This window comes from Haliotis asinina, chromosome 13 (assembly GCF_037392515.1).
Source record: "Haliotis asinina isolate JCU_RB_2024 chromosome 13, JCU_Hal_asi_v2, whole genome shotgun sequence".
In the NCBI taxonomy this organism is placed as follows: Eukaryota; Metazoa; Mollusca; class Gastropoda; order Lepetellida; family Haliotidae; genus Haliotis; species Haliotis asinina.
In genome coordinates, this window is record NC_090292.1 from 46,514,967 (window position 1) to 46,533,454 (window position 18,488).

The 18,488-nt window shown below is 39.8% G+C and overlaps 1 protein-coding gene across 3 annotated transcripts in view; it reads left to right on the top strand.

The window, feature by feature from the left end:
- LOC137259921 (uncharacterized) overlaps positions 1-18,439 on the top strand; it is a 41,584-nt gene extending 23,145 nt beyond the window's left edge. For 2 of the 3 annotated variants that reach the window (XM_067797565.1, XM_067797566.1), the window contains exons 7-8: positions 3,905-4,000; positions 8,943-18,439. In XM_067797565.1, coding sequence (XP_067653666.1) covers positions 3,905-4,000; positions 8,943-9,094 — 248 coding nt within the window. In that variant the 3' untranslated portion in view covers positions 9,095-18,439. The remainder of the gene's footprint in view (positions 1-3,904; positions 4,001-8,942) is intronic. The other variant, XR_010954718.1, reaches the window with a different exon arrangement.
- Positions 18,440-18,488: the final 49 nt, after the last annotated feature.

An 18,488-nucleotide genomic window follows, 5' to 3' on the forward strand; every position in this document is an offset into this window, starting at 1 on the left:
TATTTATTTGTCAAATATATCACGGCTCATCTATAATTATTACGTTAAATTTACCGTACAGCAGATTATAACAGTGCACGTTCAACACTGTACGGGCGTACCGTATTTAAGGGAAAGGATGCCCCTGTATTGAAAAATGGTCGCTGTTCAAGAATGGCACAATGTTTATGAGTAAAATGTACATGATAAATGATTACAGATTATGTTATATCAGATATTGCCAGTACAGACAGGCAGTTGTTAATTATAACTTTAAATTTGTTTGTATTACGCCGTCGTAACGGTAATGGACATTGTATTGAATTTAACTTAAATTTATAATGATTTATTATATAAAGAAAGGTTTAGATGTTTATTCTATTCTTCTCAAGTGCATCGATGACATTTTATATCATTGTGGTTGAATGATTTTGTATGACATTGAATCCATGTACTGAATAAAGAGTCTGACCCTGGAACCCTTCTGTTTGTATCAAGGTGTGGAGATCCCCCCGGCTAATTCCCCAATTCTAGGTACGAAGTAGCTTGGTGACAAACCAACCCCGACTTCAGCTGGACTGTACAGAGGAACACCATCCTCAACTTGCAATAAGCAAACACGAGATCACCAGAAACCTTATAACAGTTTGCGTCTAATTAGTTTGTTTTCTTCCCAACTTCTGTCATTTTACACAATGCACATCTATTTACGGTGGTCTTAAAAGAAACATCATTTCTCTTTCAAGAGGTTCAGAAACGTTTGCATTTGGTTCGGTTCCAATGGTGAACACTAGCTAGGACTACAAATCTGTTTGCTATAATCGTATTGGCAATGAAGTATTGCAGATTCATACCCGTGGAGATATTCAGAGAGATATGCATCATAGCCTAATTTTCATACATCAATAACATTTTTTCAGATGTGTTTACAAAATAGTGTGTATACTGATGAAACTGCATGCTCACTTCCTTCGGATAACACCTCATATACGAGGGGTCCACGGTTCATTTGATTGGGTGAAACAGTCGCGCACGTTTACAGGGACTGTATGTTCTGTAAAACAGCATGCACGGCTAATGCGGGCATAACCTGATATGTACTCTGGAAGATACGATATCGACATGTCAACACCATGAGCTGTAATGAAATATCGAAGCAGGTATTCTAGTATAACACTAATTTTGATCAGTACGAGATGTCAGCTATGGCTGGCACCGCGAGTCCCTTTTTTGAGTGTGCTGTGTGGAGTAATACAATGGACGTACGTCACTTCCGAAAAATATGCAAATGATTTAGTAGTTTTCGCAGGATTACTTTTGACGAAGTTGGCAAAGTTTTGATTCATGCAAGATGCGGTAGGGGTCGTATTACTTTCAAAATAGTCTGTAACTTTCTGCAAGATGAATACGTTGACATTTCCACCAGTGATACATTCAAATGAAATAAATCACCTTTTCATGAGCGATGAATTGATTTTTGTGTAATTGGCATATGTAAACAGCCGACCTTGGGCATGGTATTCTGCTTTCCCGATGTTTTCACGTGCCGAAAAAATTGAAAAATAGAGAGGCCCAGTATGCATCAACCTAGGATGATTGTAAATATTTTGTCGGACAAACAACTTGTATTTTGCAAGTTGTAATCTGCTAAGTGCAAATGACGAAAGCGTGGCATCTGAGATCGAAAAACCTGTTCATTCACGACTGTCAAGTACCCCACCACCCTTGGGGATTTTACGGGACGCTTTAATTACCCTGCATCGTGTTCGCACCCAATCGAGGTGGTTCCACGGTGATTGAATTAATTAGGGGGAAGCGCTTCAGTTAGTACCGTGGAGCGCACCGTTTCGCGGACAAGAGACGATAGGCCGTCTCGTGTACACGTTACGTCTCGGACTGGTGATTGTAAAAAGCAAAATGTTGGCCATTTAAAAATGACTTCATTGAGTCAATAATGCGGGTCTTGGAGTCCATGGATTACGAGATTGTAATTTGTTTGTGATTGCTAAGAATAATGTGAACTTAGTGCTGTCGCTGTTGGCTTGAAAAACAGACCCATACGAATATAGTAAGCGGAAGTTGTATGCGCATGAAATGAGGTAACGCCATTCACTCATGGTGTCTTTGTTGTTTCTGTCAACAGTCTTAATGAATAAAATTGGGATTGAATTTAATCAAATAAAATGTGGTTTATGACACCATATGTCCTTGGATGGCTGTGTTTTTGCATCAGAGCAAAATTGTAAGTGCTGGTTGTAACTCTTTCAATTTCAAAAGTTCCTACTATGATGTTGGTATGATTATTATTGAGAAAACCCTGCATGCTTTGAGCAGCAGAAACACAATGGATATGTACGATAAGCACTGACAGTTGCCATCCTCACTGAATTTCACTAGTTTACGTAATTTATCAGCGGATTTGTTGATGAACTATTTTCAGTTTCGTGAAGGGGTGTGATCGCAATTCGTCCGTCTGTAATCGTTTGGTTTCCGGAGCATAACTCAATATTTTTAGGCCAAAATGGATAGATATAATAATCAGAACCTAAGGTTGTGCCTTTTGCTATTTACAGATTTTTGGCATTTTTATTTTTTTTGTTTTTTCCATGGTGGGGTGAGTTTCATTTCCGGAGCAGAACTAAAAACATGTTCAATAATTTTTTGCAAAACTTGGTAGATATATCAGTCAGAACCTAAAATGGCGCCTTTTGCTATGTACAGGATTTTGTGATTTATTATTTTCTCGGTTTCCATGGAAATGTTTTGGACATAGTCTCAAAATGGAGAGATGAGACGAGAGACGAGCTTCGTTTCCGGTGCAGAACTCAAAAACCATTCAATATTTTTCTGAAAAAATGTTAGATATATGAGTCAGAACATAAAGTGGTCTTTTGCTATGTACATGTTTTTGTGATTTCTTGTTTTCTCGGTTTCCATGGAAACGTTTCGGACTTAGTCTCAAAATGGAGGGATGGGCTTCATTTCTGGTGCAAAACTCAAAAACCATTCAATATTCTTCTGCAAAACTTGGTATATATATCAATCAGAACCTGAAGTGGTGCCTTTTGGTATTTACAGGTTTCATGATTTCTTACTTCCTCGGTTTCCATGGAAATGTTTTGGACTTTTTGCTGTTTACAGATATATGGCATTTATATTTTTTATGACTTCCATGGAAACGATTCAAGCTTAATATAAGACAACATCAAGTAACTGTCAGATGATTTGTCCTTTCAAACATGTTGGGGCCTGGGGGATATGTCATCTTCTGATGCCTCTTGTTTTATGGGAGCCATGGATTACCCTGAGGTTTAACCGAATCTATGGTATTGCGAAGCACGTTATTGCAAAGGATTTTATGTCGCTTTTAGCAATATTCCAGCAATATCACGGCAGGGGACACCAGAAATGGGCTTCACACAATGTACCCATGTGAGAATTTGAACCTTGGTCTCCGACATGACCAACAAACATTTTAACCTCTAGGCTACCCTACCATCCTATTTTTGTGAAGTGTGGCACTAAGTGTGTGCAGTAAGCACTAAGTGAAGTGACATCACTCAGTCATTTTATACCCATTCCTGGGGTAGAATAGGCCTTCAGCAACCCATGCTTGCCATAAAAGGCGACTATGCTTGTCGTAAGAGGCGACTAACGGGATCGGGTGGTCAGGCTCTCTGACTTGGTTGACACATGTCATCGGTTCCCAATTGCAAAGATCGATGCTCATGTTGTTGATCACTGGATTGTCTGGTCCAGACTCGATTATTCACAGACCGCTGCCATTTAGCTGGAATATTGTTGAGTGCGGCGTAAATCTAAACTCACTCAGTCATATTATATTATTAGAATATTAATATATTAATTGTCAAGTTAAAAATCTTGATGTGATTCAACTCACTCACCTCACCCTTGGTTGTTCCAGCTTCAACACCCAGTCCACCGGTCACCCAGGGACCTCATGTGGTCACTCTTCCCAACAAGCAAAACCCCCAGACTACTCCACACCCATCAAGCAACAGTGAGTAGAGATTAACTGTACTGCCATCTTGTGAACTCCTAAGCACAAACTGAGGTTGTTATAGTATGTCTGATTTCATTCTAGACTGATTAAGTGCTCACTCACACAAAATTTTTAATTTTTTAACTAACCTTCCCATAGGGCTTATGCATATTACCTCAGGCATCGCTTAAAAAAGATCAGATAGTCGTTGATATGCCATTCTACTGAATGGCTACCTCATGTATCGACCAGACTGTAGGAACAGAAGTGACGCGATCTCCCTATCCATGCATGCGCAAACAATCTAAAAATTTCACTATTACTTCAAGTGTCTTACCTGTCTGATGTGATTTTTTTTTTGGTTATGCTATTTTGCTACTTGCTGTGAATTAAAGTTGTTTTTGGCACAGGTAGGTATGGTTTGTCTACCTTTTTGCCCTTATTGGTGGTGAAGTTTACAGTAATTTATCCTCACTTACCTGGCTACCTCGTGTTTTTCAACTCGCGGCATTATGTCCTAGTTTCCATGTTGCTTGTCCATTTTTCCTTGCACATGTTGGTAAATGTTGGACTCCTGACCGTCTCCTTTACCAGTATGTGTTGTTGTGCACATAACACTGCTTAAATATCCATTTTGTCACAAATGTTTTACGCTGCGCGTGATTCAGTGGGGCAGCCATTTTGGTTGTGTACTCTCTGCTGTCTTGTCACTAGGGCGTGCTCTTTTTTCTACAGGGGTGTTACTCCATTTCTGCTGTAGGTTTTTTTTTAATTTAAACCAATTCCCTTATGGCGTGTTTATCATTTAAGTTCTTTGTTTGTTTCTCTGCATGTTGCAACTTTGTTATGAGTCAGCAGTTTTGCACTTTCTGTAAGGATCCCCACCCCTGGTGTCCGGACTGTGCAGTTGTTAATTGTACTTTTGATGATCGATGCCATCATTGCTCATCTCTCCATATTCAGGAATTCAAGGCCTATCTGTCGGCAAAAAGGAAACGTTTCACTCAGAGGAAAAGGGAAATGTCTTCCCATGCTTCATCCCTGGGATCACGGTCATTGCTTGCTCGGACGCAGGAGAACCACCCATCACCATCGAGGACTCCGGCGCCTCTGCTGACGCGTCCTCTACCTCCTACGCACCCGACGCACCCAGCGCTCCTCGGATTCTTTCATCGATCTCTCCCACCCGGATGCCCTCTCTCACCCAAAGGGGTAGAAGCTTTTGAGAACTCTTTTGCAACCGAGCGCTGATCCAGCACCATCGCCAGCATTGCTCTCTACTCTGGCATCTACTCTTCTGACTCCGATGACAATGCCTGTGGCTGTGCCCTTGGATGCTATATTGTCTACAGCAGCAACGCTTATGCCTGTTCCGACACCAACGCCATCGTCACCTCCATCCATCGTTCCATTGTCAGTGCCTACACCTATACCGGCACCTGGGGTCTTACAGAATTCCCAAGCATACGCCTACAGCTACACTCTCTAGGGAAGAGATGGTACTTCAGCAACTTATAGAAGAGCGTGCTAGACGTTTAGAAGTGGAACGCTCCCGGCGTGATAGACGGTCTTGCTCCACTACTCACGTCGACGCTCCAGGAGCCCTCCTCGCTATCGTTGTCGTCGTTCACAATCCAGATCATTCTCTCCTTGTTGTTCATCGGACAAGGATAGGTGTTCCAGATCGCCGGCATACTCCAAGCACGCACGCTGTTCTTGCTCCCGGACTCCGCCATCTCGCCGTTTGCCGTGGCGTCTCAGATCGCGTTCCCGTGACGCTCATCTTTGTTCTGGTGTGGAGCCTCAAATGTCAACTTCTGCAGCTGGCCATCGACGTCGGAGTCATTCAGTCAATCAGTTCTCACCTGATTACAACGAGGATGTACCTAACTCGGATGACGGGGCACCTACCTACCTCCGTCTGTGGTGTATGACAGGCTCCTGGATTGTCCCTCTCCTTCTGACTTGGATGATCAGAAAGGTATTCGCTTTTCACCAGAATTACTGATTCCTCTGCATCCGATGGTGGCGGACGCAATTGCTTCTCTTCTCTGCCAAGCTACAAGATCCACAGTTTGGATTTTTCCGATAACGGGGCAGCTCATGACAAATCACTTAAAAGTCTGGCTAGTTCTTCACAGAGTTCATACAGAGTCCAGGACTCCAGTATGCTGGCTATTGATTCGGAGTTAAAGCGTATGCTTAAACCCATCTCAGCTTTAGCTTCAGCTACTTCAGCAGCCGCCTGAGACCTCACTGAAGACAGCGCCTCTAGGGTGGATAATCTCTCGTCACTGTTTCAGGGAAGGGAAAGTATTGTACGATTTGGTGGCACATCTGGGAGCAGCGCTAGCTATGACTTCGGCAGTTCGGCAGCAGTTCGGCCTCCTCGACCCCTGTACTTGGCAGGAGGAATTTAAACGCAAGCTGTTTTCGTCAAGTTATCTCTTCGATCATATGATCACGGAGGTCTACAAACAGCACGCAGAGTTGACTAACACGGAAGTGTCACTTTCAATCTTTCAAGCTCTAGGATCTGCTTTTTGTTGCCATTCAGCATCCAGAGGAAGAGGGAAGCAGTGTTACATCCCAAGACGCGATTCAGTACGTTCAGCGTTCGGCAGAGGACGTGGCTGTGGTAGGGCCGACAATGATGGACAGCGTCGTGCACCTGAGCACACCCAGGAGCCTCCTGCCATGCCTAGTAGGGCAGAGGCAAGCCCCCCTAATCAGTTCATTGAAAATTTGGTCCTGTGCGATTGGAACTCCCGCCTCCAGTCGTCCTGATCCAACCCACTCCTGTAGGTGGGAGACTAGGGATCTCCTGGAGAAACTGGATATTTCTAGGAGATCCATTTGTCACCAACTTGCTTCAGACCGGTTACAAGCTCTCCATTACCGTGTCACCGCCTCTGACGACACCCCAGTCACGCGTATACTCTCCAGCCCAAAGTGTGCTCTTAGCTGACAGCATTCAGACCCTATTAGACAAAAATGCTCTAGAAACCCGGGGTTCTACACACCCATGTTCCTCGTACCCAAGAAGGATTCTAGGAAAATGCAAATGATTCACAATATGGCAACATTCAACGGGCTGTACCTTCAGGACCCACCGCACTCACGCATGGTCTCCTTGGGACAACTTCGTGCCAAGCTCGGCCCCAGGTCTTGGCTAGTCAGTGTAGACCTATAGGACCCCACTGTCTACATGTCCCAATTTACTGGCCGCACAGGAAGTTCCTGCGCTTTGTATTCAACAACCGTCTCTACCAATGGATGGTACTCCCGTTTGGCATTTCTATGGCCCAGTGGCTGTTCACCCGTATCACAACGCCCATCACCTGGTTTCTCCGTCTCCTGAATGTGGATTTCGACCCATACATAGACGACTGTCTCCTCAATCATCCCGATCTTCAGTGGCTACGCAAACAGTTGGCGTTTGCCACTCGTCTCCTCGAGCAAATGGGGTGGATTGTCAACAGCAAGAAGTCCCATCTGGAACCATCTCAGGAGTTGACTTTCATCGGAGGCCTGTTCCTGACACACTCCAACCTTGTCAGAATACCACTGGCTCAAGATACCTGATTTCGCCGATCACAGACCTATTCACATCCTACTCAGGACCTAAAAGGTCGTCTGATGCTTTGACCATTGCAGCGTTTTCTCCTTCCTCACATACAAGCTGACAACTGCCTTGTCACCTGACTCACCCGACCTTCCACCCACTAGGTAATTATGGCTTATTACCTCGGGGTTTTAAGGAAGTGTATGATTCTGGTGAACTTTGTTTATTTGCTGATTTCTTTCGGAGTTTGACTTCACTGAGGATTACTATCTGTCTCTTGTTCCAGTTACCAGCTAGTTTCCTCGGTCCCGATTTTATTCAGACACGTTTGGTTCCTCTTTGGTTGGTCCTCCGAAGCCCAACACCACCATCCTGTCTGTCGAATTCGTATGCATAAGCCCTATGGTAAGGTAAGTTATAAATATATTAAAATCTAAATGTTTTAGATATTTAAGTACTTACCTTACCATAGGGAGGTTACGCCCACCCAACGCTGGATGTTTTTTCCTCCCCACTCTGGACTTCTTCGGACTTATTTCTTTTCAGTAAAAGTGAAGTTTTTGGATTGTTCGCGCATGTGCAGATAGGGAGATCACGTCACTTCCGTTCCTATACACTCGTCGATACATGAGGTAGCCATTCGGTAGAATGGCATATCAACAACTGTCCGATCTCTTTTAAGCGATGCTTGATGTAATGTGCATAAGCCAACAGCCAACAGCTTGTGTTTCACACTTAACTTAAAGCATGTTCCTCACATAGTCAAAGGATAGGAAGAGAGCTGCATGATGTGAGATAGGATTTTATATACTTGCAATTATCAGAATTGGATAATTGCAACAAACCAAAATGTTACAGTTTCAAGAAATCGACAGGCCAACTCTGTATCATAATTTTAAACAACCGAATTATCATTATTTTGTTGTCACTTTTTGCTATTTTTTACAACGGGGTACCACCTGCCGGTATCCATGTGTGCTGAAATTGAAATTTCACTTTTCATCTGTCTCTGTCCAGTGTTCCTGTTCAGCGTTTCTGTCCCATGTTCCTGTTCGGTATCTCTGGCCAGTGTTCCTGTTCATAGTTCTAGCCCCTTATTCCTGTTCAGACCCGTTAAGGTCCCGGGGTAGAATAGGCCTTCATGCTTGCCATAAAAGGCGACTAAGCTTGTCGTAAGGGGCAACTAATGGGATTGTGTGGTCAGACACGCTGACTTGGTTGACCACGTGTCATCGGTTCCCAGTTGTGCAGATGGATGCTCATATCGATCACTGGATTGTCTGGTCTAGATTCAGTTATTTACAGACCGCTGCATATGGCTGGAATATTGCTGAGTGTGGCGTAAAACTTAACTGACTCACTCACTCCTGTTCATTATTCAGCTTTTTGTTGCAGGCACAACCATCATTGCCGCCTCTGTCGTCAGCGGCATTGTGGTCCTCTGCCTCATCTGTCTAGTCATCTTCTTCCTCATCAAACGTGTCCGGCGACCCTACCAGGACCGCGAGATTCTGCTATCTAATGATGACACCGACGTCATCATGTAACAAGGCGTCAACTCTAACGGAAGCGATCTGAGATTATTGACAACACAAGCTGTCGCTGTGTTAATATCAATGTCAGTGGTGACATTAAGTTAATATCAACCTTAACTACGTGGCAAGTTGATATTTGCGAAATGCCAACATGGACAAGAATCATGTTATCTTTTATATAAGTTAAATGTCAGTGTTGGAAAATAGTGTCTGTGTTTACATCAACATCCTTGAATTTAGATATTTTGCAATTTGTTAGTATTAAACATACTTTGATAAGGGTGAAACGGCGCACAGTACCTTTTCCTGTTTTAATTGTTACAGGAATAATGTATCAATTTAAATAGCACCAAACCGTCGATTTCTAAAAATGGCTGCCATTTATGACTGCCAGCTACCCTTGCCTTATACAATGTTTTTAGTCAAGACATTTCAACTTAATTTGACATAAAGAACAAGCATTACTTATATTGATGCCGTTCTTTAGGACAAGAAATTGTCACAATTCCAAAATGCACAATAGACTGCCAATCTGTGAATCTCCTCATGGAATCAGTAGACAGTCTCTATTCACCGTGAATTGGCCGAAATGATTGAGTGCCTTACATCTCAGTACAACCCTGTGTCCAAAAAGACAGGGATCTGTTCCATGGTGTTCCTGGATGTTTCTAGATGGCCTTGGATGTTCCTAGATGTTCCTAGAAGGTCCTAGACTTGCTTTGATGTTCCAAGTCTTTGTCAAATATCACTGAACATAAAGATCAGTTGTTTTTAAAATTTTGGATATCCAGTGATAGCCAGGGGTGGAATTATGTTTAAAATTGCTAGTGTACGCTGGTACAGTGGCACATATAAAATGACTTTCCCTGACAAGTGTTCCACTATACTAGCCGATTTTCTTGTTGACTTTTCAAATGAGCAACATTGTCAACATTTGAGAGTCGACTAGACACCGGTACAGCATGATATATGAATTTGCTTGATTAACAGAGAAACTCACATGACTGAGATGCCGGGCAATGGATTTTACCAAAATCAAAATTGTTTGAGATTATTGCTGCATGAAGGCTTCTACTAACACTGGCTTCAAATTTCTGGCAATGATTCGATTGTAATCATGTCCTGAAGCACGTTTTTTTAAATAATGTTTCTGTAGATTAAAAACACTGCTTGACTCTGTCTTTTATTGTGCAGTGACTTTGCATTGTACCTGCTGTGGAATTCTGTGTCAATCTCTGATGTGAATCATCAGTTTCACATCACGATAGAACTTTCACATTGTGTTTCACGTGTCAGAAGTTGAGGGTAACTTGTCCACTTGTTGCATCTCACCCGGAATTCTCTGGCACTTGAATATTTCACAGGGATGTGACTTCATGTATTACAGCTTACTGACCTGAGTTACTCTACATGGGAGGTCAAATGGCACAAACGGCAAGTCGAGTTAACTTCATTAAATTGTGTAGCAGAGAATGATATATGAATGTTGTGTTCATGCACACACTGGAAACATTGAACCATTTCTAGCTTCTTTCTTAGAAATTAAAGGACATTGCTGATGATTTCTCAACATTAAGATGTCAAATGGCCTTATGTCGTATGTTGGGACATGTTGACATTCGGCTGACAAAGGTGCTAAATCAGTTGTGGCACGGTCATGCAATGCATTAGTATTCACTTAATCAGGACAAGCTGTGATGTTCTCTACTGTTTGTGACTACAGTCACATCCAACCACTGTTTTTCCGACAGTCGACTTTATCCAATGCTTTCGGTGGTAACAATTTGAATCAACAGAATTTAGTCTCATTTATATAGTCCAACATCCTCGTTAATCCGACAATTTGGTGTGCAGTGGGAAATGTCGGATTAACAAGACTTGACCGTAGTTAACTTTGATCCCATCCTCTGCATCTTGAGGGTTTGCATTTCGGTAAACTACACCAACTTTTGGATGCATTGCCATGGTTTCTCATATCCTTAGTAACCAGCTGAAGAATCTGCTGTCAGACAGCAAAACTATTGTACATATATTCATTCTGATCTACTTTGTGTAAGATAGTGTGTTTAATGTTTTTGTATGGCTATATGATTGATCTCTCTGTCATGGCCGACTTGCAATCTCAAGCACATTGTACCAGTAAGCACACCAGAACTATCCTGAACACAAATCTGTAATTTTAATGCCACGTACTATAACTGAACATATTTGTGACCTTCTGTGCTGACATATGCACATTGCAAGTTTTCATGGCCATGGGTTAGCCTATATGGGAAAGTGTTAGCTCGTCACGCCAAAGACACAGGCTTGATTCCCTATATGGGTACAATGTGTGAAGCCCATTTCAGTGCCCCACTTTGATATTGCTCGAATATTTCAGTGCCCCACTTTTATATTGCTGGAATATTGTTAAAGCGCCATGAAAGTAAACTCGTTCACTCACTTGTCACCATTACATCAGTTTTCTAAGATCTGCCGAAACCTTATCTTGTATCCATGGTAACTGTGTGTTCTGTTCAAAATCTTGTTTCTTTGTATATTGTGTCCATAGTTTTAATTTTCACCTGTAATCATTATTCAGGATTTTTTGATCTGCTAAGTGAAGCTTTGGTCTGTGAAAGGATGACTGTTTTCCTTGTTAAGAATCTCTGTACCTATTGTCTGTTGGGCTCAAAAGCGGACCGATGAATTGCAATTTAACTCAAAAACTAATAAACATAACATACTCAATGAAACGCTCATCATAATCAGAACATCATACCAACTCTGTGCGGCTTTTGCAGAATATTTTCTTAAAAGTATAAAAGTTCCTTAACAAACTATCATTAAAAATATTGACACAGTTCACCATTTGTTACGAGGGAGGAGTGCAGAGAAAGGCACAGCCAGGCATTTGAGAAGCACATGCACAAGTGCCGAGAAAGTTATATATTCATTAACCTGTGCAGTGCTGTCTCCATGCTTCCTCGAATACCTGGCTGTCCCTTTATCTGCACTGCTCCTTCATAACCAAATGAACTGTGACGATATTTTAAATGATGGCTTGTTAAGGAACTTCTTTATTTTACTGAAAAATATTCTGCAAAAACTTCAGAGAGCTGGTATGATGTTCTGATTATGATCAGTGTTTCATTGAGTATGTTATGTTTATTAGATTTCTAGCTAGACTGCAATCATTGGTCCGCTTTTGAGCCAAAGGGATCATAGTATGTCGAGTCAAAAACTGGGCACAGTTTGATCTTTATGCCAGTGTTCTATTTCGGCTAAAGCCTTTTTTATAACAGTGCCAATATATGCTGAAAGAAAAAAATAAAGAATCACAGGAAAATACAAGTGTTCCTTTAATATGTTTCAATAGCAATCTGGTGATGAAAACTGGAAAGCAGTAAAGGAATGCTTGTTTTTTCCTGTGATCCGTTATTTTTTCTCTCAGTGTATTTATCTTATCTTCTTTATCTTGTTTTGTGTGTCCAAAGTTGGCACAGATATTCAACACAAATCCTCATGCCAGTTTCCTGTGACTGACTAAATGTTTGTATCAAAGTCAGTTCATTTATCGTATCATCCATACACATCTTATGGCTCAAAGCACCACAGAATATTTACACTTGTGTATTTAGAGCTGAAATCATAGGTAAAATGCTGAGAATAGGTGCGTTTTAAGTCTGGACTTCAAAAATGTCAATTGTGCTAGATTTTTGTGGAGAACATTTTATTCTTAACACAATGTTTCCGAGCTACTAGTAACCCCTTTGTCATGTTGTGTACAAAATAGAATATTGTGTGAAGAATGAAAAATATTATCCATAAAAACATGTCATGTATTCATGTGCCACTTTGAAATGCCTTTCAAGGGCTAATGTATTCCTGTCAACTATTTAACAGTATATGTCTTTGCATTAAGTTGATTATGTATTATCACCATTGTTTATAGAATATTGGTCTTGTTGTTGATGTTTTTTTGTATGTAGGAGAAAGCATTGCATATGCAGCTTGTTTCCGATGTCTGTTCGAATTCAGTATGTGAAGTTTTCAACATACATAGACCACTTTGATGATTTTAGAAATGGCAGACTGTTTCCAGGTACAATAACAAACAAATTAATTTCTTTGCATAATATAATTTATATCCTATAAATGAAAACTGAAGATGCGCTGTAGTTGGTAAAAATGTTAATGCAATGTCGATGGAGATTTAGTCGTAGTGATAGCTGAAGCAAGTAGGTGTAGCATGGTGGTTATTGGACGACAAAGTCCAGAGCCCAGTGTCGTTGCAAGTTATGTAATGCTGGGACCATGCGTTACCAGCATCACAACATGGCGGCAGGTAGATAGCCTGTAGGTTACTTCTCTTGAATTAGCAGAGTTGTTAGACTTATTAATGTCTGTGTGTTGAAGAACAAGCGTGGTGGCAGGTAGATTGCTTGGCGGTTATTTCCACGAATTAGTGGACGTATTAGACCTTGATGGTGCAAATACACTGAAAACACTGAATTAAATCATTAATGTCTATCTGTTGAAGAATAAGCGTTTTTAAAATCTTGCAAGGATGTGGGTAACGCACAGTCAGGATGTCAGTTGAGTTACTGACATCCTCTTGCGATTTTGAAAATGCTCATTCTTCAAAACACAGACATTAATGATTAAATTCAGTGTTTTCAGTGTATTTGCAAAACCAAGGTTTGTTAATGTGCTGAATAAATTTGATTGTATACTCTTGGGAGACTGCTAATTAAGGAAAGCAATAGCCAAGTGATCTACCTGCTTCCATGTTGGGATGCAGGTAACGCACGTTACCACCGTTACCAGAGGTACAACGAGTGTCAAGCTTAGCAATCTCACTTTTATCAGATCCACTGGTACCACTCAACATCAAGATCCACAAACTAAAGCTAAATGAGGATGTCCTTTTCTCTTGTCCTCTTGCATTCATGGATTTTTCTTACTGAGGTTTTAGTTTACTTTTGATTTGGTTTGGTTTGTTGTTTAATACCATATTCAGCAATACCTTAGGTGTATGGCGATGGTTGGTAAATAAAGTCTGAACCAGACAATCCAGTGATCAACATTAGTCTGCGCACATGCTGCAGACCAATTCCAACCTAGTTCATCACGAGTAAACTACTACGACAAGCACGTGTCAACAAGTCAGCGAGTCTGACCTCCCCCTCCTTTTCATCGCCTCCTGCAGTTTGCATTTTTGCAGCAGAAGACAAATTCTAACCTGGGTATCAGGTTTCAGAGCAGCATATCTAATTTCAGTTATTATTATTAATGGGAAGTTCGGAATGGAAATATAAAAGGTCACGTAATTATGTTGTGGATATTGTATTCATCCTGGTGTTTCTGGGGATCTGTGTTCTGAACCAATAATGGATTATCATTGAAAATATATTTGCATTTATTCTCTTTTCTTTGTTTAAGATGAATCACGATTATTATTTTTTCATTAAGGTGCTGAAGAAATTAGGCTAATCATATTATGCGTCTGTTGTTTTTTTTAACAAGTTGCTGTCTGAGCTCAGACATATTTTGAAGAATCTTTCTGAGCTCAGACATCCTGTGTAAGATGTCATGTTGAGCTCAGATGTCCTGTGGAGGAGTTGTCTGAGCTCAGACGTCCTGTAGATTGTTTGATCTCAGACGTCCTGTGGAGGGTTTGTCTGAGGTCAGACGTCCTGTAGATTGTTTGATCTCAGACATCCTGTGGAAGGTTTGTCTGAGCTCAGACGTCCTGTAGATTGTTTGATCTCAGACGTCCTGTGGAGGGTTTGTCTGAGCTCAGACGTCTGACTCAAGGTTTGTCTGAGCTCAGACGTCCTGTGGAGGGTTTGTCTGAGCTCAGATGTCTGACTCAAGGTTTGTCTGATCTCCATGCAGAGTGGTATCATTATAGGTATAACAGATTGTGATTTGAGATTGTTGAGAAGTGCTTATGATTGTAGGATTGTTTGTGAATACATCCGTTATATATGTTGTGGTATATTCTCAGTTTTCTTGTACATACTTTTGACATGTTTTGTGTTGGTCTGTTTTGCTGTACTGTCACTTCAATACTCCATGTTGACAACATCACTTCAATCTCTGCTGTCAAGATGAAGTGATGGAACATCATATTAGATATTTGTTGAATATTCAGAGGAGCAAATTAACCACACTGCTCCTGTAGGAGGTTACTTGAAAAACATCACAACAGAATGTCCTTGACAATTTTATTCTCTCTTTGGGAAAAAAAGGACTAAAGAGATAACAGGGCCAGCAACAGGAAAAATCTATTTTCAGCCCAAGCCTTAATATTGTGTAATGGAATGGAGTTCTGGATTTTTCTTTTAATTTAGACAATTCACAGAATTGATCAATTTAAAATAAAATTGACTGAAGTCCATGGATCACTGGAAAATGAACATCCCTGTTATGAGGTGAATGTTTAATTTTATAAGTTTTGGACTTTAATTTTTTTTTTAACGTGATGAATGATTGTTAGAGATTGTATTTGAGTAAAGGCATGAAATTTTTCATGCTTCAAAACAAGCATTGGGTTGTAGGATTGGTGGGGATGATTTTCAATTTTTAACAATTTCCATAAAATTGTCTAATTTTTAAGAGAGATGTTGACAGTGTGACCATGACAAGTGTGACATTGACACCATGATTTTTATGTGTATACCTCTTTATCATATTATTCATGTGTGTAAAAAAGTTCTTTATACTGTTGTCTTTTTGCTGCAGGTTGCTTGTATTTTTATGCATTGACGGTTGTCGATCTGGTTCTTTATATAGCTGTCCTCTCACTTTGTATTGATTTATATTTTGAGATTTGAGCTAAAACGCGTCACCACCTGCTTCTTTTAAACCAAAACGTTTTGTGAATTATCACCTTTGATATGTATAGAATGTACTACTTACACAACAACTGATCACAGTGCACTGCTGCTGCCAAGTGGCTGAAGCGTTTTCTAGATCTAGGTTTGATTTTCTGCAAAGGCAGAATGTATGAGGCCTATTTTGGATGTTGTAATGAGATTTGAAATCGTCAATACCAAAACTCGAGCATTATACATAATCCTATGCTGAGCAATCTGCCTGGTGCAACAATGTCATTACCTAAGGTTGCACCAGGTGCAAGTAAATTTGATTTCCTTTAACTGAGACCTTTTCAGAACCTCATTCTGTACTCAGCAACCAGCTTTTGTCTGGTGCAACAATGTCATTACCTAAGGGTGCAAGCAGGTTTGTGTTACCTAAACTGAGGCTTGTTCAAGACCTGCATTCTCTCCTATTGCATTTAGCCAACACACATAATGTAACTTACCTGACTTACTCTTTGTGATATTGGAAACTTATTATTTTATTTGATATTACGTAAACACTGCTGAAAGCTCTGTACTAGCCCTAACAATCAACTTAGCCCCAAACAAACTATTCTGTGATCTGTAATTATTTTTCTTTTTTGGCTAATTGAGAAATTCCATGTTTCATATTTTAAGGAAATATTTAGACAAATCATTTTTTTAATCACTCTTAAAACAAATTTCCTGTATTTTTTTTTCATCGTACTTTCAAACTGAAATAATGATAAAAACAGACTAATTTTAGTTTTTGTTCAATGGATGTTGTTTTTTATTGTCCTCAAAAAAACTAAATGCAGGAGGGAACAAATATATAAAAAAATCACCAGTCAAAATAATATTCCTTGTAAATACGAAAAGTATTTTACTTTTAGGAATTTATCAAGTTCATTGGACAAAAATACAAATTTAATCTTTCCTTGCAAGTTTACGTTTTTGGCCAGTAAACATTAAGATTTTATTTTCTGAGTGGGGAAAATAATTTTTTTTCTCTTGTTCTTGAAAAGTACAACCGGCGTATCTGTAAAACAAAAAAATAAAATTGGTCTGAGTTAACTCAGAATCTATCAACAGATTTAGTGTGAAAAAATATTATTAAGAGGTGTTATGCAGTGTGTTATCAATTAGACAAGGTTTACAACTCAAAAAAAATCACACTGAAGTACTTACTGACACAGTATTAGATTGCTGGCGGGATAGCCCAGTGGTTACATGTTCGCCCATTACCATTAATGGCCCGGGTTTGATTCCACCCACAAAATTCCTCAGATAGAAATGGTAATATTGAACAGAAAGTATGAAACTGTTCTCAAGAGATTTTTCATTTTTTAGAAACAATTAAAAATCAGGATTGCTTTGTATTCCACTGGTGGACTATAAAGGAGAGAGATTACTTGTAGAATGTTGGGAAATTCTTACTCATTTCAATTTTTAATGTAGTATTGCCATGTATTGTAGCAGACCATCTTTGACAACTTTTGGTGATTTATTTACAGTGATAGATATTTTCTGTGATTTGTATTGGTTATTCTGCTTAATAAGCCAAATTGCATGCATATTGCAAAGTATTAGATTTATGTAAGTTATTTTATAAATGCCTATTTAAAGTAGAATCATAGTAAATTGTATTGCTGCTTCTCCCTCGGGATCATTGATGTTCAGCTAAGGCCAGACCAGTTTCATTTCATGTTTTACGAAATATTTTCCTCAGAAAATAATTATATATCACAGAGGTAATAATTCTTTAAATTTGTACTATAAATTTGTAACTTTTGTCAGTGTTTGAAGTGGATATGGGGCAAAAAGCAATCTGACATATTTGGCCCATGAAAACATAAGGATTCTATTTTTTGAGTGGGACAAATTCATGTTATTTTTCTTTTCTCATTCTTGTAAAACAAGAAATAAAATTGGCCTACCCTAACAGTGCTTGGTCATTTGTAATGCTGTGAAATGGCTTGGTGTTTCGTTACACTGGTGTTTTAATGAACATGTCTATATAAGGTTGTGTACAGATTGCTTATTACATGTATAAACAGTTCTTCGTATCTATCCATCCAGAGATATTTTCTTTGAAGTTTCATCTATGCATATTATTTAGAGAGTTTATTTTATTGTAGTTTCGAGTTAATTTGACACCAAAATCACATCATAAATTCATACCTTGATACCCAGGGTGAATGTAACAGTCTTTGCTTAGTTTTACTGATGTTCGCTTGGCTGAAATATGGTGCGAGTTTGAATCTGACCGTTGAATCCAAAGTCTGTGTTAAAACATAAGGCTCAAAGCATCAAACATACTGGCATGATTTCCCTCCTGATATTGCAAACAGATTTGTTTGTGTGCTGGTATTTCTGTAATTGTTTCTGTTTGATATGAAGACACCCTGGGTATGTTGGGTTGAAGAATTTTGAGTTTTGTTTGATCAACATGTATTTGTCTTTTTCCCTTTTATATTATACCACTCATGTATTCTTTATAGAAATAAAGCCTTACCACTCAAAAAAATAGTGTTGTCAACCTTATCATCAAGAAAGAGTGAGTGAGTGAGTGAGTG